The following is a 24630-nucleotide window of genomic DNA, read 5'->3' on the forward strand; positions in this document are numbered from 1 at the left end:
CTGAAGCTCAACATAAAAAACCAAGATCATGGCCACTGGTCCCATCACCTCCTGGTAAATAGAACGGGGAGATGTGGAGCAGTGACAGATTTTACTTTCTTGAGCTCCATGATCACTGCAGATGGTGGCAGCAGACACGAAATTAAAAGATGCCTGCTTCTTGTGAGGAAAGTGATGACAAACCTAGATAGTATCTTAAAAAGCAGAGAGACATCACCTTGCCGACAAAGGCCCGCATAGTCAAAGCTATGGTTTGTCCAGTAGCGATGTATGGAAGTGAGAGTTGGACCATAAGGAAGGCTGGCCACAGAATATTTGATGCTTTTGAATTATGGTGCTGGAGGAAACTCTTGAGAGTCCCCTGGACTGCAATGAGAACAAACCTATCCATTTTGAAAGAAATCAACCCTGAGTCCCTGGAACGACAGATCCTAAAGCTGAGGCTCCAATACTTTGGCTATCTCATGAGAAGAGAAGACTCCCTGGAAAAGACCCCGATGTTTGGAAAGTGTGAAGGCAAGAGGAGAAGGGTACTACAGAGGATGAGATGGTTGGACAGTGTCATTGAAGCTACCAACATGAATTTGACCCAACTCCGGGAGGCAGTGGAAGACAGGAGGGCCTGGCGTGCTCTAGTCCATGGGGTCATGAAGAGTCGGACACGACTAAACAATTAAACAACAACAGCAATGCCACACTCGGTTCTCTTAGACTTGCAGTGGTTGACACTGGAAGTCAGTGTCTGTATGGGCATGCTGTTCAAGCTTTCATAAGAACATACGAAGAGCCCTGCTGGATCAGGCCAAAGGCCCATCTGGTCCAGCTTTCTGTATTTCACAGTAGCCCCAACAGATGCCTCTGGGAGCACACGCGACACCTAGATACCTATCTCCTGATACCACTCCCCTGCATCTGGCATTTTGAAGTACCCTCTTATTAAGCCTGGAGATTATACATCTGCATCGTGGCTTGTATCTTGTGATGGACGTTTCCTCCAGAAATCTGTCCAATCCCCCTTTAAAGGCATCTAGGCGAGATGCCATCACCACATCCTGTGGCATGGGGTTCCACAGACTTAACACCACGTTGAGTAAAGAAATCTTTTGTCTGTTATCACTCTCCCAACACTCAATTTGAGTGGATGTCCCTGGTTCCGGTATTGTGTGAGAGGGAAAAGAGCTTCCTTCTTTCCAGCCCCTGCGTAATTTTATATATCTCTATCATGTCCTCCCTCAGGTGCCTTTCTCTAGACCAGGGGTTTTAAACTCAATTTACTTGAGGGCCACTGGAGGCAGAGTCTGGGTGAGGCTGGGCCGCATCAGATTTTCCGCCAAGCGGAGCAAGAGCCCGAGGAAGCCGCCCAGGAGTTTCTTTAGCTGACAGACAGGTGGGCTGGCTGGCAGGCTGCAGTTCCGAATGGAGGGTGCAAGAGGCACTGTCTTGGGAGAGAGCCGGCGAGCGAGGCAAGGCTTTTTTTTTACTCTTGACAGCAGAGGATGTGTGGGCGCTTTGGGGGGGGCAGGCAAAGCGAGGGCCACAAACTATCATCTGGGGGGCCGCAAATGGCCCCCGGGCCGCATGTTTGAGACCCCTGCTCTAGACTAAACAGCCCCAAACACAGTAGCCTTTCCTCATAAGGGAGGTGCCCTAGCCCAGTCTCTTGAAATTACACAGATGCTTTCCTTTCACAGTTGCAGAAATAACCTTGGAACTTCCAGAGCCTAAGGAAAGTGTTAAGACACTCCACTACACATGCTTCCCACTCTGCATCAAGCCTTTAGTTCCCTTTTTGCTGCTGCTAAGAGAACAGCTTAGGAGCCCTTACATTTCTCCTCAGTTTACATAAGATTTACATTATGTATAGTTCTTTACTTTTTATCTCTTCACCCTCTCTTCATTCTTCATTCTAAATAAAAAAAAATCAGATATGTTTGTTATACAGTGGTGCCTTGACTTATGAATGTCCCTACTTACGACCATTTTGACTTAACGACCAGCTCCAGCCGCAAAATTTTGCTTTGACTTGCGGCTGGAGCTTCCACTTATGAACAGAAAAAGGCGGAGGGGGGGGAAGGCAGGAAATTCAAAGGGCTAACTGTAGGTGACGACAAGGCTGCTTCTTTGTAGCTCTTTTGCCACAGCAGTTAGAGAGTGTGCGATCAGAGGAGGCTTCAGACTGCCTGGTAAGATGCTGCTTTCTACTTTCAAAAACTGTTCTGGGTGGGTTTTGCAGCATGCTTTTGGGCTTGGGGGGGGCTATGTTTCTGTGCTGTGATATGTCTTGGGGTGTTAATTGTTGTTGTGGGTTTTTTTGGCTCTTTGGCCTTGTTCTGAAAATTGTTCTTCCTAACATTTCACCAGTCTCTGTGGCCGGCATCTTCAGAGCACAGGAGTAGCACTTCGCAAATACACTTGTGGGGGTTGTTCGTTTTTTGGTGTCCCCCCCCCATTTCCAATGGGTCTTGGGGAGTTTAGTTGCTTTTTGTTTGTTTTCTCCTCCATTTCCTATGGGTCTTGGGGGTTTGTTTTTTGGCTTCCCCCATTTCTGATGGGTCTTGGGGGATTTGGTTGTTTTTGGGGTTTCCCCCCATTTCTCAAGGGTCTTACATGCTTCCCTTGCTTTTTCCTTTGTTTTCTTTGAATTTCCAATCTTCTCCCTTTGTTCTCTGCGCATTTCCGACCTGTTCCCTTTGTTTTCTGTGCATTTCCGACCTGCTCCATTTGTTTTCTGTGCATTTCCAAAGGGTCTTGCACACTTGATTGCTTTTCTTTCCCCTCCCCTTCAGCTGGAAGGGATTAATCACGTTTCCAATGAGTCTTGCAGTGATTTTGGAGGGGGGGTGATTTGGAACAGATTAATGGGGTTTCAATACCTTCCTATGGGAAATGATGCTTAGATTTATGACCGTTTCGAGTTAAGTCCATCTCCTGGAGCGGATTATGGTCGTAAGTCGAGGCACCACTGTATTCTTATATTTGCCAGTAACATACTTGTCATTTGTCAATGACTCTCCCCATCTTTTTATGGCACTGTCAGACCCATTAAAAAAGTGTGTTAGTAGCAACAATAAAAGCCTTCTCACTGACAGCCACTTTAAGTGCCTATACTGCTTCAGTAAGGGACTTCAAATGCACACAGTTGTTTGATCTGCTGCATATTTATAAAGGTTGCTGTCACAAACCAGCAGTCCCACTTGTACTCAAATTTGTGGGAGAAATCCTTACAGGCAGTTGGTAAAATCACCAAAGATACCACTTCAGTTCCTGACATCTCCATTTGTAAAGTGTCCTTGAAAGAAACCCATATGGAAGCACTCTAGAAGGACCTGAGAGATCTCTCCTCTCAGTTACCCCTCCCCAGCCAATTAACACGATCCCTTGCCCTTGATATTGAGGATAGGCCTCCAACTTCTAAATCAAGTTCAAAACCTTCACCCTCTACTCAGAAAAAGAGGAAGAAGTGAGTTCAGATTCCCATTCAAAAAATACTAAGACTAAAAAAGCAAAGACTCATCTAGAGTCAAATGCTTCTGTTGAGTAAGGAGTTGTTAACTGATGGATAAAGAAGACAGCTTCTGGAATTTTCCCTCCCTTTGTGTCACTCTGTGAACATGAGAAGGTCTCCTATAGATAATCCTGACTGCTGCCATTGGTGTTGTCAACATTCAGTCTTCCCTTTGCTACCATGTTTCCCTGAAAATAGACAGGGTCTTATATTAATTTTTGCTCCAAAAATGCATTAGGACTTATTTTCATGGGATGCTTTGTTTTTTTCATGTTCAGCAATCTACATTTATTCAAATACAGTCATGTCATCTTCTTCTGGTTGCTGTACAATGCTGCACGGTGGTGGAGGGCGGGGTTTCAATTAATTGGGGCTTATTTTGCGAGTAGGGTTTATATTATGAGCATCCTGAAAAATCATACTAGGACTTATTTTCAGGTTAGGTCTTATTTTTGGGGAAACAGGGTATGTAAAGTTTAGCATCCTTTTTCCTGCTGGCAGTATGGGCACAATATTGTGCAGCAATATCAGGCCATTTCCTGGTGTTTTGAAATGTGGATACAGAAACACAACATCCCACATTCATAAAATTGTGTGGGTTTTTTTTTTTTTGATGAATTGAATAGCAGTTCTTTTGAAATAGAACTGACATGGATTGTATGAAGGGCCTGATGGTTTTATAATTTGTTATGCCATTCATAGAGAGTGCTGAAGGGTTATCATCAATTCTTATACCAAATGGAGGAGTGCTGTGTTGGACTTAGAAAGTTGGAAATAACGGTGTAGGTGCTTCCTCTTTCCTTGTTTTCCTATAATGACTTTTGTCCTGCAATACTTTTCTACACTATTCCTGTGCATCTTAATGTGAGTTCCTACTTCTGGTCTTAGTACGAAGAGAGAAGTTTTATAGACAGCTTCTGTAGAAACACTGTGTTGTGAAACTGGTTTGTAATCGTGATGTAAATTGAAACAAGAGTGCAGAGATGAGTACTTACTTTTAAAAGGAAACTGTTAGGCTGTGTTATTTAGTTCTTTTGACTCACTTAAAATTTGTGATTGATTTTTGAGTACATAAGAGTGCTTAGTAGAAATTAAATGCATTTGGAGAAAGGTAGAGGGTGCTGGAGAAGCCAGTGCCTGACATTTTCCTTCTAGCTATACAGATTTAACATTGCACTCTCCAAAAACTGCTGTACTAAGTACAGTATAGTAGCTGCAGAGACTAGGAACACAAGTACTTCCAGACTGCATTGCTTCACTGGTTTACTTGTTTTAGTCATAAAAACCTCATTCACCTAATCACACTTTATTGGATGAATACCCCAGTCAGGTTTTTTTGTGCATGGAGGATAAACTACATATATACAGCTGGTTGTATGGCTTCTGGTCACTTATATTCTGATATGTTAATTGGCAGTGACAGAGGAACCTGAAAGATAAAGCAAAATTGTGGGACAGAATTCAGAAAGCTTATGTCTGACATTCCTTAGCACTTCATCCTGCTTTGTGGTTTAACTTTACTTCAATAAGCTTTTGCCCATTAAATTAGATTCCAAATAATTCATGTCACTCAAACAAACTATTCAAAGCTTTTTTGTAACAGTATATATTGAACAGATTTCTCACACATGGTGTCTTGACTTTTTAATGAATCTCTGTAATCTACCTCCTCTAGAAATAATTTCTTATGTGAAAAGCTGAAAAAAAAATCAGGTGTTTTCAGTAGGTTCAAAGATGAATAGAGAAGGAACTTTTTTTCGGTGCTCAAGCCACTGGAAACCTCAGAATACTGAATGGGGTTTTGTGCCTCCAACCTTGATGGAAATGGTTGGGATCTGTCAGTCCCCTCTTCTCTCTCTCTCTCTCTCTCTCTCTCTCTCTCTCAGATCTCTTCTTTTAGTGACCAAGAGTCCTGAAAATTTCCCTCCTCTTGCTAGAAGAGGGCTCCTCTATAGTATCAGTCCTGAGCTCCTAGAGATGCAAGCCATCTCTGATTGACCAAGATTTGTTTCTGACAAGTTGTGAGGCACATGAGATGGAAATTACAGTTGTAGAGTAGGACCCCTTATCCACAGGATTAGTATTCACAGATTTATTTATCTACAGTATGAAAATACAGGTACTAAAAATATTACATGGAAAAAATAGAAATGCAGTACAAATTTTCAAGATCAGAACTGACCACAATAGGGTCCCATGGATATGGGAGTCCTACTCTACTCAAAGTCTTGTGATGGACTTCCCATAAGCATGTAATTGGCTGTGGTGTAAACAGAATGCTAGACTAGCTCTGACTTTCGTCTTACCCAGCCTGGCTCTTCTTCTATTCTAAACTGGAACTTTTAGCAGAACATTGCAGCGTCCTCTCTTCTAAAAGGATGTTCTTGTCCGCTGTTTGAGCCAGTCATTCCTGTCTAAGTAGGACATTGAAAACATAGCTGACATGCTTTGATGAACAGTTCTTGTTGGGCAGCATTTTTGACTCGTTGCACTATTAATTTTCACCTTTTTTCTATGCTTCTGCAGGCTTTAGCATTTTCTGAAACATCTTCTGCCATCCCGTTTTCTGTGTAATTATGGAAGTATTTACCACCAAATTTATTCTCTTCTCATCTTCAGTATTGGGTTGTAGCAAGTTGTTAGCATTTTGGGTTACCTCGTAGAGCCACTGCTTCACTTCAAGCACTTAATGCAGTGAACACATTTAATTCCTGTATAAAGTTGTTATTGCTGTTTTGAGATGTTCAGAATTTTCATGATATAGAAATTAAATCTTTGAATGGAGAAGCTACAGTTACCTGTCATTTACATGAATGAACAACTGAGGAATAGCCTGCCTGCCATGTGACATACTAGCAAACTGCATTTTGATAAACCAGTTATGGATATCAGTGTTTAGTGTTAAATTGTGTGTCTACCCCAAAGTAGTTTTTAGGATATAGGAAAATACCCATATGAACTAGATGTTCTGTGTGAATCTATAATCTTAAGGTAGTAAAATTGAGGAGCTTAAAACAGTGATAAACACAGACTGCATAAACCTCATTTTAAAAATTGGGGGAGGGTCTGTGCAAATAAAAGAAAAAAAAAGCTGGCACCAGGAAGTATACATATATGCTAGGTAAATATACTATGGGAGGACATTTGAGTGATTACACCGCAACAGAGAAACCCCTCATAGACACATTTATCACAGTGGTTCCAAACCTTGGGTAACCCCAGTGTTCTTGGATTGCAGCTCCCCAAAACCCCAGGTAGCACAGCTAGTGGTGAAGGTTTCTAGGAGTTGGAGTCAAAGAACACCTGGGTTACCCAAGATTGGGAACCATTGATTTACCATATAGAAGACATGCAGAGGTGGAGACAGTAATGGATAGACAGTTTTAAATGGGAGAAGGCATTTCTTCAAGTTGCTACCTTTAATTGGGCTTAGTGCTGATTAGGTAACCAATATGTGTAGCTCCTTCTAAAGTAATTTCATATGGTGCCACTTGGTCAAACTAGCCAAAAATTTAGCAGCTGGTACTTGTGGAAATTTCCAGAATATTTTGTAGGGCAGAACCACACACAGGATTTAGCAGTAATTCAACCTGGTGACACCTAGGAAAAATAGGCACAAACCGGAAAAAAAACTCAAATTGGGGTGGTTTGTGGCTACCCACAAACCTCAGAAAAATAAGCCTGTGGGGAAGGAAAACCTAAAATCCTCACCCCCTTCCTGCTGCCCCTGTCATCTCCCTTCCTGGTCCTGTTGTCTCCTCCTCTTCCTTGTCTACCGCTACCATCTTTAGGGATGGTGGCCTGACCTCTGGGAAGCCAGACCAGCTGTCTGCACATGCTCTGCCCTATCAAGTGATAGATGGGTGTGCACATGTGCATAGACAGCTGACCCAGGTCCTGGTAGGGAAGCAGAGATGCTGTCCCTGAAGATAGCAGTGATGGAGAAGAAAGAGGAGGAGGAGGCAGGACCAGATAGGGAGGTGAGGGGAGAGTGAGAAGGAAGTGAGGCATCTGATTTGCTGAAGCAAAATGGAGCACTGGACAAAAAAAAGTTTGGCGTTTCATTTTGACAAAATGGAATACATGAACCGAACTGCAAACCAGCCCAGTTTGATGGTTTTTCGGTTCATAGTTCAGCTTGTGTCCATCTCTACTAGAAAATACTGCATCTGAAGAACCAGGGAAAGCTGGTGAATAGTTCTGTGGCACTAAGGTCACTTGGGTTACAAGAGATAGCATCAGAACTGGGAGCATCCCCAAGCTGCCCAGTGAGGAATCACTTCATTCAAAACAAGTACCATACCAGTTACTGTACTTGTGTCTGAGATTCATCAGCTCGGTTGCTTAAGTTTTGGAACTGGGAAGCTAAGAGAACATATCCATTAAGAATTCAGAGAAATCTTGCAACCAACATTCTTATGTTACATTTTAGCTTGCTTCTTTCTGAGCACTCTTTGGGCCCAGTACAACTGTAGTCATTCCCATGTTTTGCTGTACTTGACCAGAGTATTTGAAGCCATGTGTTGATGTCATAGTCCTGTCAAGCATGAGGGGTTTGTGAAATAGGGTGAGAGTTGTATGTACTTCCTGCCTCAGCTTGTTTTTAAACAGAAGTTATTTACTTCATATCCAGCTTTTTCTTCCAAGAGCATAAGGATATTTGATTTTCTAATACCACCAGTTCATTCTCACAGTAGTCAGTGAAGTAGTTAGTGAACTGGACTGAGAAGTGATATTCATGTCTAGGTGTTGACAGTGAATATGAGTTTGTCATTTTAATTTTAATTTTAATCAATACTTTGGTTTGAAAAACTGTGATAGTTCAGTGATTTAGGTAGCTGGCTACAGAGCCAGAGGTTGTGAGTTTGATTCTCCACTGTGCCTCCTTGCAGGAGCTGGACTTGATTATCCCTTCTAGCTCTGCAGTTCTGAGATTATTATTATATCATGAAATATTTTATTGCAGTTATATTTACAAAAATAGGTTAAAATGCTTTCATTGCTTTGTAAGAGGTAATCCAAGAAACAAAACATGTGGTTGGAAAATGGCACTGACTGGATGGGAAGGTATGGTACTACTTATGTGCTAAGTGCTTTCTGTTATAACTGCTGTAGCATTTCTCTTGTTCTTTAAAAAGACAAAACATGAGTGTGGGTTGACTAAAAATACTGATGAAGTGGTACTAATAAGTAGGATAAAATATGGTGACAGACTGACTTGCCTAGTATAACCATTACTGCTTCTTAGAAGAAGTTGACTGGTGGCACAAAGAAATACTGTGCCTGTGAAAAATTGCATTACTGTACCCTTCTTTCAATAATAAATGAATTATATGTTGTACTCTTTAAAAAGTACAAGACACTGCAACAATAATTTGATGAATGTGCCATGTAGATGTTCTATAGTAAGTGTCTGAATGAAGTGTGGCTATTCTAGAAAGTGGACAGGTTTTTTTTCAATATTGAAGGCATGATGAAACGGACAGTGCAAGTTCCTGTGCTTCCATATGTACTATCCTGAAAAATTATTCTTTTCATTTTACAGAATGCTGCCTTTTTGTATGGCCTTGGCCTGGTCTACTTCCATTACAATGCATTTCAATGGTAAGTGTAAAAAAATTTCATTTTTCTATATTGTGATTTTTTTAAAAATGCTGGGATTGTGATAACATGTATACCATTGAAGAGCTTGTGTCCCTTTTACATAAATTAATAAGGCCACTGTTTCAGTATGGTTTCATTTTGACCTTATGGATATTGTGAATGAAGTTGGAAAATAATGAAAGCTTTATAAAAAATTTTAAAACTGCTTTTAACTATGGCAGTGGTTTAAAGTCTGGAGTCTCCCTGGATTACAGTTCCCATCATGGCCAGTGGTTGGCATGCTGAAAGTCGTATTCTAGCATTTAGGGAACAATGTTGTACCACTCAAGGCTATAAAACTTCACATTGACCTGGATCAAAGTATGAACAGGTATTCATGAGACTTGGAATCTATTGTGGTTCCTTCCCCTCCTCAGATGTCCAAAGTTTCTTGTTACATCCATGGTGGAGTTTCGGTTACTTTAGATTTTGGTTAGTTTAAACTAGGGATGGGGAACTTGTGGCTCCATCTCTAGCCCAGATGGTATACTCTAAAAAACTCTAAATTGAAATTCTCTCATCTTCTCCATTAGTGCTTCTAACTAGGTCTGTTAAGAGTTAGAAATTAACAACATTTTAAAGTCTACAGGTTCCGCACCTTCATTCATTCATTCATTCATTCATTCATTCATTCATTCATTCATTCATTCATTCATTCATTCATTCATTCATTCATTCCCCACCCATCTAAACTGAATTCTACTCTTTTGGTTTAAATTGTGGTTTATTGAAAAAAGTCAAGGTGATAAAACACATGGCCAGTGATGAAAAGTTGGAGTGCATTCGTTACAGCTGTTCATGTGATGATGCGGCAAAATACCTACATTGTAGGTTTTAATTCCTGCAACAGCTCAAGGCTTTGGGAGACTAAAGTGTCCAATTCTGGTGGGTGAGAGTTAAATGAATTGGTCTGTGGCTCTCTGAGACATAACAATAAATCAGAGTAAGTTGAAAGAACAAAAAAGGTGTTTCCAGTCCTCTCTGCAACCACAACAGAGGAACACTAAGCTTGTTCACATATTGCTAAAATTTGATTTTGTTTCATGTCTAAACAGGGACACTAAAATATAACAGATTTACAGAGATAAATTGAAAAACACTTAGCATCTAGAATGCTGAGTTTTCATCTTTGTCTTATAGAAATTATTTGCCTAATTAACAAATAAAACATAAAATTGGTTGAAGAAAATGAGGACTGCTATGGCTGCTCTGTCTGTAAATTGGAAGAGAAAATGTGTATTTGAGAACAAAGGTGGAATAGCAGGTGTACTGTCCAATAATAGTAAAATGAGTTTTTCTAGATTTTGGCTCTGTATTGCAGAAGAACTATTGTGCAACATGGAGGAAGTTGACCACATAGTCCAAGAGTCTCTTTAGCTGACGCTAATACCTGTATTTTATATTTTAGAATGTGCATCCTCTACATAGGCAGACACTCCCTACGCCAGAGAGAATCTGTTTTTCTTTCCTAATTTAACATGTTTTCTAGCTGCTTCTGATGACCATGTATGGCACTTTTACTGCACAGTTCTTTGAACAAGAATAGAAACATAGATTAAGGAAGGAGGCGTATAGCTACTTGAAACCCATAGAGCATATTATTACTTACACTTTTGCTGTTTTGAGCAAGATGTTATGCATCATGATGGTCTTTCCTTATGTATCTCTGAGAAACAACATGCTGATGTATAATTTGAAGACTTCCTTCCCATGGCTCCCACAGCCCCCATGTAATTTATTTATCACCTGGGAATCATAGAATTGGAGAAGGAAGTCTTCAATTGCCAAAAATTGCTGGCAGCAGTAATCGCATCCTGCTGGCTGCGATTTTCAGTGATTAAAGACTTCTTTCTCTCATCCTGTGACTCCTACAGTTTCCCCACAATGAAAAGGATGACATAGCAGCTGTGGAAGCCATGGGACAGGAGTAGGAAGTGTTTAATTTTTAAAAAATTGCCCCTGCTGATGACATTGTCAGCCTTCCATAGGCATAATTACATCAATGGTTTTTCAGCCAGTATGTTTTACTTATAATTAATTAGTAGGCACGCTTTTTCAAGAAATCTGTCATCAGTTATATTTTATAAAACTGAAGATTGGATTGAAATCTGTACCTTGTTCCTTGATGACAGGAATATTTTCGGTCTTCATGTTTATTTGCAGTTGTTATTACATGTTGTCATGACACCTTCGACTTACAGTGACCTTATGACTGAGAAATCTGCAAAATATTCTGTCCTCAACAGCCCTGTTCAATACATCCTGTATTTTCCTGCTGCCTTCAACATTGTTGTCTTCTCCATAGAATCTTGTCTTCTCACAATGTTCCCAGAGTTCATTTGCTGCTAATACATAATAGTAGATTTGACAGATTATTGTTCTAAGATAGAAAAAATATCACAGAAATAGACATAATACTCAAAAAGAATTTTTGAAATGATTGCTGGAATCAAAGAACTGATTAAATGTTCTATTGCTAAGTTACCTAGATCACAGCTAGCGGTATTGTTTTATTACCTTCCAAGCACATAGAAAGAGCAGAGATATTAAGATTGTATATTGTGTGGATGGTCAGAACCCAATGTACTTATTTTTTAAAGTGCTGTAAAAAAATTTCAGTAACCGTGTTAATTGTAGCAAATATTTAATCTAAAATTTTGTAGTTTGAAAATTCAGTGTGTATTCCCCTCTCCTCCCAGGGCAATTAAAGCATTTCGGGAGGTGCTTTATGTTGATCCCAGCTTTTGCCGCGCCAAGGAAATTCATTTACGACTTGGGCTTATGTTCAAAGTGAATACAGATTTTGAATCTAGTTTTAAGGTAAGAGTTTGTGTGTGTGACTATGGCTGCAGCGTGCTTCAGATTGTACATATTTCTCATTGCACTACAATCAAACGTTTATGTTTGCCTCCGCTTTATCATGCCAAACAGTTTTTACTTGCTTCTACAGGTGATATCAAGAGGGGACTGTGAATAACTGGCTTTTTCTCTTGTAGTTTTCTTTTGGTTTTATATTGAAATAAATGTGATATCCTTCAGCTTTGCTTTTGATTTCTATGGGAATTGTGAGAGCATGTGCACAGGATCTCCACATAAAATGGGTAGAGTTACAAGAGCTATGTAATAATGGAGAAGATAAATACTATTTTGAAATATTTTGATTTGAACATACCCTATATAACAGTCTACATAGATGATGATCAATAAACAAAATGTTTCTGATGAATTGACAAGTAGTGCTGACTGATTTTTCCATTTGATTATATTTAATTTATATGCCATGGGTTGTGTAGGATAAGAATTACAAAAGTGAATTGCTTTCTTTAAATATAGTATTGAACATATGAAGTTAAACTAAGGAGGAATAAAAATGATAAAGTGTATTGTTATTTAGATTATTCAGATACAGTCATACTTGCTTCTAGCAGAAAGCATCTAAGAAAGAACCTTTACAGTCTCATTTAGGGAACTGTGCATGTACACAGTGTGACTTCTCTGAAATGTTTTGAGTCATTCATCCTTCATCGTGCTCTCTTTTCCACATTGACAGTAGCCTGCAGCCTATCCCAAAGCCCTCTCTAACAACACGCATGGGACCCAGCATGTCATCAGAACTACCATCCACTCAACATTAGGTCACAGTTTTTTCTACTCCCACTATATCCACTACAGAGCAGCCACAGTCGGAAGCTTTTGATATTGCTATGGCCCTGTAGGGCCGGCTTATCAATTCCTACTTCGGAGGCAAGTTCTTTGAGTCTTTACTTACTTCCTGAGCTCAATCCTGGTCACCAGCACCTTATGCTCTTTGCTCTCTCAATCTCGAAATCTGCTTCAGCTTTTATCTCATTCTCAAGTTCATCATTGCTTTTCTAGACAGGAACCTCACATTCCACTGAGGCTTCTGGGCCATCTCTAGTCAAATTGCTCTCCATGCTCATATCTACCAGCTCCTTGTGACCGATGACTGTTTTTCATATACCATTATTGCCTTGATAATATTCCTCTTGTTCTGTAGTACTGATCCTGTTTGCCATGATGGAGTGCATCTTGGTCTGTCCACTCAAAGACTTCAGTCCTGATACTGGTTGGTGTCTTCTCAGCACCAACCTCTTTATGCTTCCCAGCTTCTTCATAATCCACGCCATTGCTGTCATATCACTATGCCCCCTAAGGGTACATCTGAAAGGATCCCTATTGCTGGTATAAGCAATATAGTCCATGCATTCTGTATCATCACTGTCATGATTCCCTTGTGGCCCCTGTTTGTTTCACCGCACTAAGAACTCGCGCTACGTGCCCCTCAGCTGCCACCAGTTGATTACATCAACATTACCTATTATTAATGATAGATGTCCAAGCCATATGTCATTTTAAAAGAACCAAATAGAAATTATTGTTACAGATGTTGATAGAATAAGCAATATTAACTCTTAAACATTCTTCTTTATCCCGCTCAGCCACCACCCACCACCCAATCTCCTCAACTCTTAACTCTCTATTTTTCTTTCTAAAAAACTCCTCCTGCTGAGTCTCTTATATCTCGTGACTCTGCCCCTCCAGCACTCCCATCGGTCTATGCAGATAGCATATGAATATTTATGACTTGGGCAGATGCCACAATCACTATCCTCCCCCCACAGTTCCAGGGAGTCAGGGTGCATAAAAATCGAATTAATTTAAATCATGATTTAGATTGTTGTTTAGTCATTCAGTCGTGTCCGACTCTTTGTGACCCCATGGACCAGAGCATGCCAGGCCCTCTTGTCTTCCACTGTGTCCCGTAGTTGGGCCAAATTCATGTTGGTAGCTTCCGTGACACTGTCCAACCATCTTGTCGTCTGTCGTCCCCTTCTCGCGTTGCCTTCACATTTCTCCAACATCAGGATGATTTCCAGGTAGTCTTCTCATGAGATGGCCAAAGTATTGGAGCCTCAGATTCAGGATCTGTCCTTCCAGTGAGCACTCAGGGTTGATTTGTTTCAAAATGGGTAGGTTTGTTCTCTTTGCAGTCCAGGGGACTCTCTTTAAATTAGAATATATATTTTCCATTTAATTCATTAAAAAATTTGAACATTTGTATTATGATTAAAATCAAATCCAACCTGCAGAGTGTTTTCAACTTTGTGAGACTTCCCAAATGCAAATTCCAGAGATGCCTCCACATCCTCTGGCCTTGATAACAGTCTTCCAGCAGATCCAGCCATTGATACTGTGACCTGCACTAAGTGTCCCCTCACATTCATGGGTAAAGTCATTGAATACAGCTTTGACATGAACAGCTTATTCCCAGTCTCTCAATAACCCAAGATTCCCACCATTCCAGCCTCTCTGGCTCCCACCTCATCTGATTATAGGGGATAAGATTATGCCTCATCCTGTTCTGTATCATTGCCTCAACCAACACCACCATTGCCAAATGTATTGTTGGATGATGCCATCACCTGTTCATGGCATAGCAACTCTGTGCAGACCATTGGATTGGAATGAATGGCATAACCGCTGTCATCTTCCTAGTCGTGCCATTAATCCTTCTTGTTGCTCAGGACTCTTGGCTCACACTCTTCTTCATCACCTCTATGTTGAGGAACTTTGAGAATCTTTACCAGATTGTAGAAAGAACTGTAGATTCCTCTTTAAACATCTACCACCTGAATAATTGTGGAGACAGCTCAAGGCAAAACTAGGATTAAGTAGGCTCCCTAGGCAGCAAAAGTAGACTCCCTTGGCAAGAAAATCTGCTCCACCTCTGTGCTGTCTTATGCATTGCTGACTACCAGGCTTTTATGGGGGCCTATCAGCAGCTTCTTGGGAAATATGTAACACCCATACTAGATAAGCTTCCAGACAACAGTCACCATGCAGCAGTAATCTGTTACATTGAGCCTTCTGGTTCTGGGGATCAACAGATCACCGTGGCACGTCACCTAGTAGACTGTGAACTGAAGACTCTGATGATAGTCATCATGCTACGAAAACCACGTGTGAGAGTGATTCAAGGCTCCACTCCTCTGGTCTCTTCCCACAGGACTGTTCTACAGCAGATGCCAAGCTTGATCACAGACAAAAGGCATCTTATTGTATTCAAAGTCATATCCTTCATGGTTTTGTAACCAGGGTTGGCATTTTCCACCACTTCCCTTCCTCAAAGACAGCTTTGTACCTTCTCCTTTTTAATTTCACAGAGGAAATCAATCCAACCAGCCACACTGGACTTGCTTCACCTAGAAGGATTACTGAAGACCCAAGAAGTGCTTTAACTACTTGTCCTTTTCACCACCTTCAAGGGTGACCCTTTGGAGATTGCCTCTAATAATATCCTTCAACTTAGACAGCGTTATTTCAGATGCTGGGTCTTACTCTTGATCACAGGAGGATACTTGATAATTTCACCTCTCCTTCATTGACAGACCATGTTTATATCACCCCATCTTTGCCTATCCTATGTGATGAAATCTTCTGTCTTCTCTTAAAATAACCCATTCCCAGAACGTTTCCTAGTTGCAGAATGAGATACTATTGTCTGTCTCATTCTCAACCTCCATGCCCTCAGTGCCTTCATCCATCACCCCAAGGTCCCACATGATTACCCTGATAGTTATAGTACCTCTCTTTCACCCTAGGGGGTGAGGGCTAGTTTACCACCATGGACCTCCAGGATGCATACTTTGACTTTCCTTCTGCTCCAGACATTGGTACTTCCTCATCTTCACCCTTGGCCTTTCTGTTTACCAATTCCATGCGCTTCCCTTTAGCTTTGCTACCATTCACAGAATGACCACTTGAAGAACCATGGTTACAGGTAAGTAACCCCATTTTTCCCAAGTACACGGCAGCAGAGGCAGCTCATGTCCACACACTGGGCATCCATATTCATCTCTGCATTATTAACTAACTTAACCTTGCACTGTCCAGAGATGACCTCTACAGTTCCACACGTGGAAGTACATCCATTCTTATTTCCCTTGGTCTCCTTGTCAGAGTCAAACAGTCTCACTTCATGGTTGTTGTGAGTGTTTCGGGCTCTTTGGCCATGTTTCTTCCTAACGTTTCACCAGTCTGTGCTCTGGTGCAGTTTGTTTGGGAGTTGAGTATTTGTGGCTGTGAGATCAGCTTTTGTCCTTTTCAGGAGATGGGTGATTATAGTGATCAGTGTGTTTTTGTGTGGGTGTATTGTTGTGATAAGGATGAAATGATCTGTCACTGTGATTGATGGGTGTTGTTAGCTGGTCTTTTGTGTGTAGTGATCACCGGTCCTTGTGGCTGGGTCGAGTTCGTTGACCTTTTGCATGCTGTATTTTTCAATTCTGGGAGCCAAGTTTTGTTGAGTTTCAAACTTTCCTCCTTTTTGTTGAAGTTCTGCTGGTGTTTGTGGATTTCAGTGGCTTCCCTGTGTAGTCTAACATAATGATTGCTGGTGTTGTCCAGTATTTCGGTATTTTGAAATAGAATTTCATGTCCAGCTTGTTTTAGGGCATGTTCAGCTACTGCCACAAGTACCAGTGATCACTACACACAAAAGACCAGCTAACAACACCCATCAATCACAGTGACAGATCATCTCTTCCTTATCACAACAATACACCCACAACAAAAACACACTGATCACCATAATCACCCATCTCCTGAAAAGGACAAAAGCTGATGTCACAGCCATAAATACTCAACTCCCAAACAAACTGCACCAGAGCACAGAGTGCTGTTCTCTGAAGATGCCGGCCACAGAGACTGGCCTAACATTAGGAAAAACAACCTTCAGAACACGGCCTAAGAGCCGGAAAAACCCACAACAACAATTAGATCCTGGCCATGAAAGCCTTCGCAAATACAGTCTCACTTCAGCTCAAACACATCAGCATAGTTTTGGACTCTGTAGTGGTCTGAGCCTTCTTCCCAGAGGACAAGATGCTCATCCTTATCTGGGTAACTTCTGGGATCATTTCCTTCCATCACTCGACTGCTGGAATCATTTAGGTCCTTCTAGGCCACATGGCAGCAACTGCAAACGTTCTACCACATGGCAAACTATGCACGTCCACTTCAAAGGTGCCTCCTGTCCCAATTCAGGCTGCTCAGAGACCGCCCTGACAAGGGCATCCTGCTTCATGAACCACTCCAAGAAAAGCATGCTGCTCTCACAGTCCATTGTCAACTCTTGTTTGTTGAAAGACAAGGCCACATCACTTCCTTGCTGGAATGATCTTTTGCCTGCTGTGGCAGTGACAGCAATCACAATAGTTACTGCTCTCACTGGTTGAGAGGCTCACTTCAAGCATCATCAGTGTCCTTTGGTCTCAAATGGAGGACAGGTACCATACATCAGTGTTCTTAAAATGCTATTAGTTTGGAAGGTCTTCAGACTGTTCAAGCCTATTGTTTGGGGTCCCACAATACAAATATGCATGGAGAATACAATTATCATTTTCTGTGTCAACAAGCAGGGCAGCATACATTCGGCCTCACTTGTCAACCTAACCCTGGCAATTTGGCACAGGTTCTTTTTAAAATTGACACTGGGAGGAAAGGCCTAAGAAACAAGTGCAACCTCAGAGGTAGGTGTGATGCATGGTTATGTTTAAATGTATTGTTTATATCGCAGGGACGTGGTGGCGCTGCGGGCTAAACCGCAGAAGCCTGTGTTGCAGGGTCAGAAGACCAAGCAGTCGTAAGATCGAATCCACGCGACGGAGTGAGCTCCCGTCGCTTGTCCCAGCTCCCGCCAACCTAGCGGTTCGAAAGCATGTAAATGCAAGTAGATAAATAGGGACCACCTTGGTGGGAAGGTAACAGCATTCTGTGTCTAAGTCGCACTGGCCATGTGACCACGGAAGATTGTCTTCGGACAAAACGCTGGCTCTATGGCTTGGAAACAGGGATGAGCATCAGCCCCTAGAGTCGAATACGACTGGACAAAAATTGTCAAGGGGAACCTTTACCTTTACCTTTTATTGTTTATATGATTTGATAAGTTTATGATGGGAATAAAAGAGTGAGGAGTGTGGAATTTTGGTGAAATGATCGATGATTACCTGTGAGAAGATTGGAAGTGGAGTATTGTTGATATTTTTGAGGAGTCTGGTGTAGAGAGATTGGAGAGAGGGTGCTTTGGGAGTCTGAGAGAGCAGCCTGAGCAACAAATCTGAGAAAGAGTTTGAGAAGAAGGGGTGACAAGTAGAATGAGGAAGTGTGCTGAATAAACTTAAAGCCTAGGAATAAACAATATTCTTTTAACATTGTTATCTTAGTAAAACCTTATTAGCTGTATTCAAGCTATGTGGTGCTGAATTCAGTAGCTAGGCGTTGTCTGTGTGCAGAATGTTATAAGGGCATAAGTTAAAGGGTAAATATACACACAGAGGAATAGTTAAAGGTTGGTGGCATGGAAAGAAGAATTAAATGAAGGTTATTAAAGATACTTTATTTCTGTGGTGATTTAAAGAGATAATTACCTAAATTCATCAAGTGACAAGCAAAGGGAGGTTTGATATCAGTACCACAAAGAAAGGGTGTGGCCAGTAGTCCCTCCTCCAAGTGAGCAAGATGTAGGTGTCTGCGGGCTGGAACTCCTAGAGTCTTCCCTGGGGAATTCTTGGAGAATTCCAGAGGTTTGAGTACAACAACAAAACCTCAGAGCACACCTCTACAAGAACTCTTACCTCCCTGAAGTTTCATTGCTTCCGGCTGCATCTTGTGTGTGTGTGAATAAATGAATATAGAGGCTGCAGTATGCTGAGAGGTTAAAGAAGGATATGAGGTTAAAAGCCAGAGCATGGGGCTAGAAATATTTCCTCACCTCAGAACCTCCATGGTGGTGATGCTATTTGATTGCCATTTTCCAGCAATTAATAAGTGTTTGTGCTCAATTAAACTATTATTGATGTGTTTTAGTATTCATATTGCAATAGTTATATGGCAGGGAAAATATAACTGTAGGAAAAACATTTGGTGTGAACATATGATCATTTATACCAGTGGTTCTTAACCTTGGGTTACTCAGGTGTTTTTGAACTGCAACTCCCAGAAACCCTAGCCAGCACAGCTGCTGGTGAAGGCTTCTGGGAGTTGCAGTCCAAAAACACCTGAGTAACCCAAGTTTAAGAACCACTGATTTATACCAGGACTGTTTTATACATATTATGCAAAAATTATTGCTTTGTTCATCTTCTTTTATTCGGTTTATTTAAGGTGTTCTCTTGTTTTGATTAAGTAGTGTAGAGTGAAAGAGAGAACTTTTAAGCCCCTTTTCTTTTAAAATAAATGAATTCCAGTTTTTTAAGGACTCTGGAGAGCAAACTAATGAGTTGATTTAGAAGCACATGCTGCATATCCTCCCACCTTAACCCTTAACATGCCAGCCAGATGGAGCTTGCCAGAACTTTGACTAAGCAAAACTTTCTGTGTTCTAGTTAGCTGAACAAAAGTTAGCTTTCAGGATCAGGCATCACACCTAAATCTATCAGTTAAGAAAGCCATCTCTGAAAGTTGTTCTCAACTAGGATATGGCTTTCCACTACAGTAAGTTCATGTCAGAGTTGTCATATTTTTAATGATGGATACACTTGCCAGGTTTCTTAAACCAAGAATCACAATTTATTATCAATTCAGAAATGAAAAATATAAAATTCTAATGTCTGTATATCAAAATAGTTTATGTGTTAGCTAAAAATGATTTCCAGTAACTGTTTGAAGATGTCCTTGCTTTCTACAGTTAAGTACTTTTATGCATTGGTGATTCTGGTAGTTTTGAACTATACTGAAATAAAATAGTAGAAATATTTAAGAAATAGACAGTATCAGTGAATGATGAAATATGACTAGTGCCACAGAGGGCTTGTTATTTCTGTGTAATACAGTTTCTACAGTTTACATCCTATTTTCTGTAGCTTTGCAGGTACCCAAACAGTACTTTTTAATCCCTTGCAGAGGTCACATCAGTGACAGTTACTGCAATCACAGCACCAGTTAAGAACTCTGAAGGCGAAGTCTCTTAATTATTGTGCAGTCATAATTCCTGACGAGTTATACACTGCTATTGGCTTGAGTTGCTGTGCTTAAAAGATGTCACCACTTTTAAATATTTAGATTAGTGCTGTATAGGTAAAATCCTCTTACTCATGATTTGAATTTCAGTAGATGGATGTCTGCCTTGAGGTATTGCATGTCGTCTCTGAACTGCAGTGGCCTCTCCTGCATATTAACTATTTCAAACAGCAGCAACCAGCTTCAGTACTGCGATATTTGTTGGAAATGCAGATGTTTACTAGCTTCAGTTTGTAACTGGATATTTAATTTGATGCATTTGTAGTTTATAGTGCCGAAGGTAGAGCATACTATATCTTTTAACAAAGGTTTGTTGCTCTTTTTTTTCCAATGGAATACCTCGGAAAGAATTTCTGTGTTTGATTGTAGCCCGATGTGCAGGGTTGTTCTGGATGAATAGGTTTGTACTTGTATCTGTTTTAATAATTTGCAGTACCTTTATGATAAATATTTTATTTATTGTTGTATTACCTGTCACTATGTTCAGGACTGTGAATTTTCCTTAGAAAACATTCCATTTTGTATTTCTTATATTCTGAGATATTGAATTGGATACAGTTTTGAATTGTAAGATAATACAATCAAATAATATAAATACATTCTTACTATTTAAACGTTATTAAATATTTTGGAGCTCATTAGTGGCTTCCACTGCAAAAACAAATCAGAGCATCTGTAATTTGATACTGAATGTTGCTTATTTATGTGAGGTGATTTTAAAAAGCATTCCTTAATCCTGGTAAATCTGTGCTGACCTTTTTGTTATTTTATTCTCTTCTTATTGTCTTATTAAGGACTCGTAAGCTGAGTCTGTACTTGTGTTTTATAAAGCTACATATTTATTTATTAGGCCTACACGCAAAGGCTTATGTGTTTCTTATTATGTAGCGTTTTTTCCTTCAGATGTTCTGTAAGTTTTGAAAAAAACAGTAGGTGTATCAGTAGCTTAACATTTACAGGCTATAAAGTGTTTTGCAACCTTTATAATCATTTAAGTTTTAGAAAGGATCCGATAATGCACATAAGTTAATTTGATGCTTTGTTCAACTAGAATTCCATGTGTTTTCTAAGAAGGCATCCCAGATAGCCTGATTATATAATTGATTGCTTAGAAAAGTAGTAGTTAATAACAAATTAACTTGTCTGTGCATTATCAAATCTAGTAGTACAATTTTATAAGATTTTCACAATATATATTGCTTGCTATGGGGTGACCAGTTTCTGTAACCTTCTTTCTACTGAACCACTATTGGGGTTCTTAGTTCCTCTTTTTGACTCATTCCCAGAATGTCTTCACAATCTTTTTTAATGAGAAGGATTTTTTAAAATAAAAATCGTGAAGTCAGTGCTTCTGTTGTGTGATGGGAGCAGAGGCATACAGTGGCATCTCAACTTACGAACATCTCCACTCGTGAACAGTTCGAGTTACGAACGGCTCCGCTCGCAAAAAGTTGCTTGGACTTAGGAACAGAGCCTCGAGTTACGAACGGAAAAAAAATGAAAACACCTTTCCTGCCCTTTTTTTTGACCTAAGTTCATCTTAGGTCAAAAGAAGAAAAAAAATAAAAAAAATCTCCCCCTAGTGGTAGAGTACAGATTAACCGGTTTTGCATTTGTTCCTATGGAAACTAATGCCTCTACCTACAAACAGCGCCACGACATGCAAATAAAAAACGGCCGGTACAGATTAAATGGTTTTCGGTGCACTCCTATGGAAAAGTTTGCCTCGATTTATGAACTTTCGACATATGAACGCCGTTCCAATACGGATTAAGTTCGTAAGTCGAGGCACCACTGTATTTACAGTATGAAGTTGTCATTTAGTTACAACCTTCTAATAGAGTGGGTGGGTATTAGCTACTTACCTAGAAACATTCATTTTTTGCATAGGTAATTGTTCCTGCTTTTCATGTGGTGTTCAAGATGATAGCATATGATTACTTATATCTAGTACTATGTTTGTCAAAATAGGTATTGTGTGGTTTTATTACTTTATGGACTGATACATAAGACTCAGTACTCATGTTGAATCATTAAGTGAACATTTTCATTTAGAAAGGTGATTTCCTATAGTCAGAAACTTCAGAGATCATTCTGCAATCCACTGAAGATCTCTTCGGTTTTCTAAACATGGTGGGACATGGGCTATAAATGTAAATTTTTGAAACAGAGAATCAAGTATAGCAGTTTCTGTGTAACGTGTATTTTTTATGATCCTTCATTTGTTTTGCATCTATCTCTGTGCTTTCTTAATGTAGCTGTTAACAGTATAGCAAGCCATAATTGATAATGGCAGCCCTTTGTGCTCTCAGATTTTATTTTTCCGCATTTACATTTAATTGCTCTTTACATACATTGCTACTGTTAAACATAATCAGTCTTATTATAGATGTTTGACCATATATTCAGAGTATTTTCATCTTCTCAGCCTATGGAAAATTATTATAGTTTGAGCTGTGTTACTGTGTTTGCCAAACAATACACTACTTTTAGTAAACATCCATTTCTGTGTTCCTTTTCCAGCATTTTCAATTAGCTTTGGTTGACTGCAATCCTTGCACTTTGTCCAATGCTGAAAGTAAGTGCTATAAATGTTACAGTAATATATTTTAGTTATTCTATTTGTTTTATGTTACTATATCCTCACAATTGGATTCATTCCATTATTTTCCAGTATAGTGCTATCTAGTCAGTTTAGACAAGGAGTGTCATTTCTCTCAGAATCTAGTAGAGTGGCATTAGGATAATAAAGAATATATTTAATAGATAGCTGGCTATATGTTAATTAACTTCCTTTTAAAAAGTAAGAGCAACACATGTTTCAAGTGTAGATTTTGAAAATAAATCTGTTGTGAAGAGCATGAGATTTGGTGTTTTCCCTAAACAAGCATAATTGCTGTTTAATTTGTCTACATGTGCTATTTGTCCTACAACATCTAATGAAAAGACACATTAGTGATTTCAGCGAGAACTCTTACTTTGAATAGTATGCTTTGATTATATATGTGCTGGATTACAGAGCTTTGTCAATCAGTCTGTTGATTTAATATACAGTGGTGCCCCGCATAGCGACGATAATCCGTTCTGAAAAAATTGTCGCTATCCGGGTTTGTCGCTATGTGGGACTAAAAAGCCCATAGGAACGCATTAAAACAATTTTAATGTGTTCCTATGGGGGGGGGAACTCACCGCTATGCGGAAATCCTCCATACGGCCGCCATTTTCACCGCCCGGTATGCGAGGAAACCGCGTGAAAACGCTGCGGGCGGCCATTTTTCCCAACGGCCATTTTGAACCGCTGATCAGCTGTTTTTAAAACATCGCAATGCGAAGATGGGTAAGCAAAATGCTTACCGAACATCGCAACGCTATTTTTGGCCATTTAAAACGTCGCAATGTGATCACTTTTGCGATTGCAAAATCCACATCACTATGCAGATTCGACATTAAATGGGGCGCTCGTTAAGCGAGGCACCACTGTACTGCCCCATTAGTGTGATACACTGTTCTGCTTCACAAATATGCAGTAGGATTTTGATTTTTAATTACTCAACAGCAGATTCACAGATGCCATATCACAAAGAAACATAGTGGTTTCAACAACAACAACAAAATGCTTATTATTTTAGATGACTGTGTATTTCCCATCCACTGCACTATCTGGCCTTAGGCCAGGGGTGGGCAATTAATTTCTATAGGGGGACCACATGAAAAATCTGAACTTAAAAATAAAATGAAACAGTGATGCTATGATTGTTTTTATTTTAAACTTGTTAATCTTCACAAATAATAAAGAGGTTTTTTGCAGTATGTTAAAGATAAGCAACTGATCAACTTTAGACAAAAAGCTATAAATGGTTTTGATGTCCGGTGGGCCTGACAGGAGGAGCTTGCAGGCCATATGTGGCCCTCCAGCCGCCCTTTTCCCAGGTCTGCCTTAGGCATATCTCCTACTTCCTCATCTTCTCATGGTTTTCCTTCCCATGGTTTACATCCCTCTGCTCATCTCCTTTTTTCTCTGTACTGTACTAGATCATTCTCTTCCCTGTATACTAATTTCCTGCCTCTCCTTCCTCAAATTCCTTGATTTACTAACTTTTCAGATACAGTGGTGCCTCGCACAACGAGTGCCTCACACAACGATGAATTCACATAAGGATGTCTTTTTCTGATCAATTTGCTGCCTCACACAGCGATGGTTCCTATGGGGGATTTTCACATAACGATGTCCCTTTCCCCTCATTTAAAAGTGTCTTAAACTGTTAGGAAACTGTTTTAAATGCTTGGCATCGATAGTCCAGCTTGTGAAAGGCATGCAAACTTAATTTGGTGTTGTTCTGAGTCTTCGTTCATTTTTGCTGATTTTTTTTATTTTTCCTCATTGAAATGTATTGGACGGTCCGTCCAATACATTTCAATGGAGAAAAATAAAAAAATCACCA

At 40.1% G+C, this 24630-nt stretch overlaps 1 protein-coding gene across 5 annotated transcripts in view; it reads left to right on the forward strand.

Annotated features, from left to right (window-relative positions):
* The window catches only part of KDM6A (lysine demethylase 6A), a 192183-nt gene that overhangs the window by 57799 nt on the left and 109754 nt on the right, over window positions 1-24630 (forward strand). For all 5 annotated transcript variants that reach the window (XM_020783901.3, XM_020783903.3, XM_020783902.3 and 2 more), the window contains 3 exons: window positions 9051-9109; window positions 11848-11968; window positions 22712-22766. In XM_020783901.3, coding sequence (XP_020639560.3) covers window positions 9051-9109; window positions 11848-11968; window positions 22712-22766 — 235 coding nt within the window. The remainder of the gene's footprint in view (window positions 1-9050; window positions 9110-11847; window positions 11969-22711; window positions 22767-24630) is intronic.

Source organism: Pogona vitticeps, chromosome 3 (assembly GCF_051106095.1).
Source record: "Pogona vitticeps strain Pit_001003342236 chromosome 3, PviZW2.1, whole genome shotgun sequence".
NCBI lineage: Eukaryota > Metazoa > Chordata > Lepidosauria > Squamata > Agamidae > Pogona > Pogona vitticeps.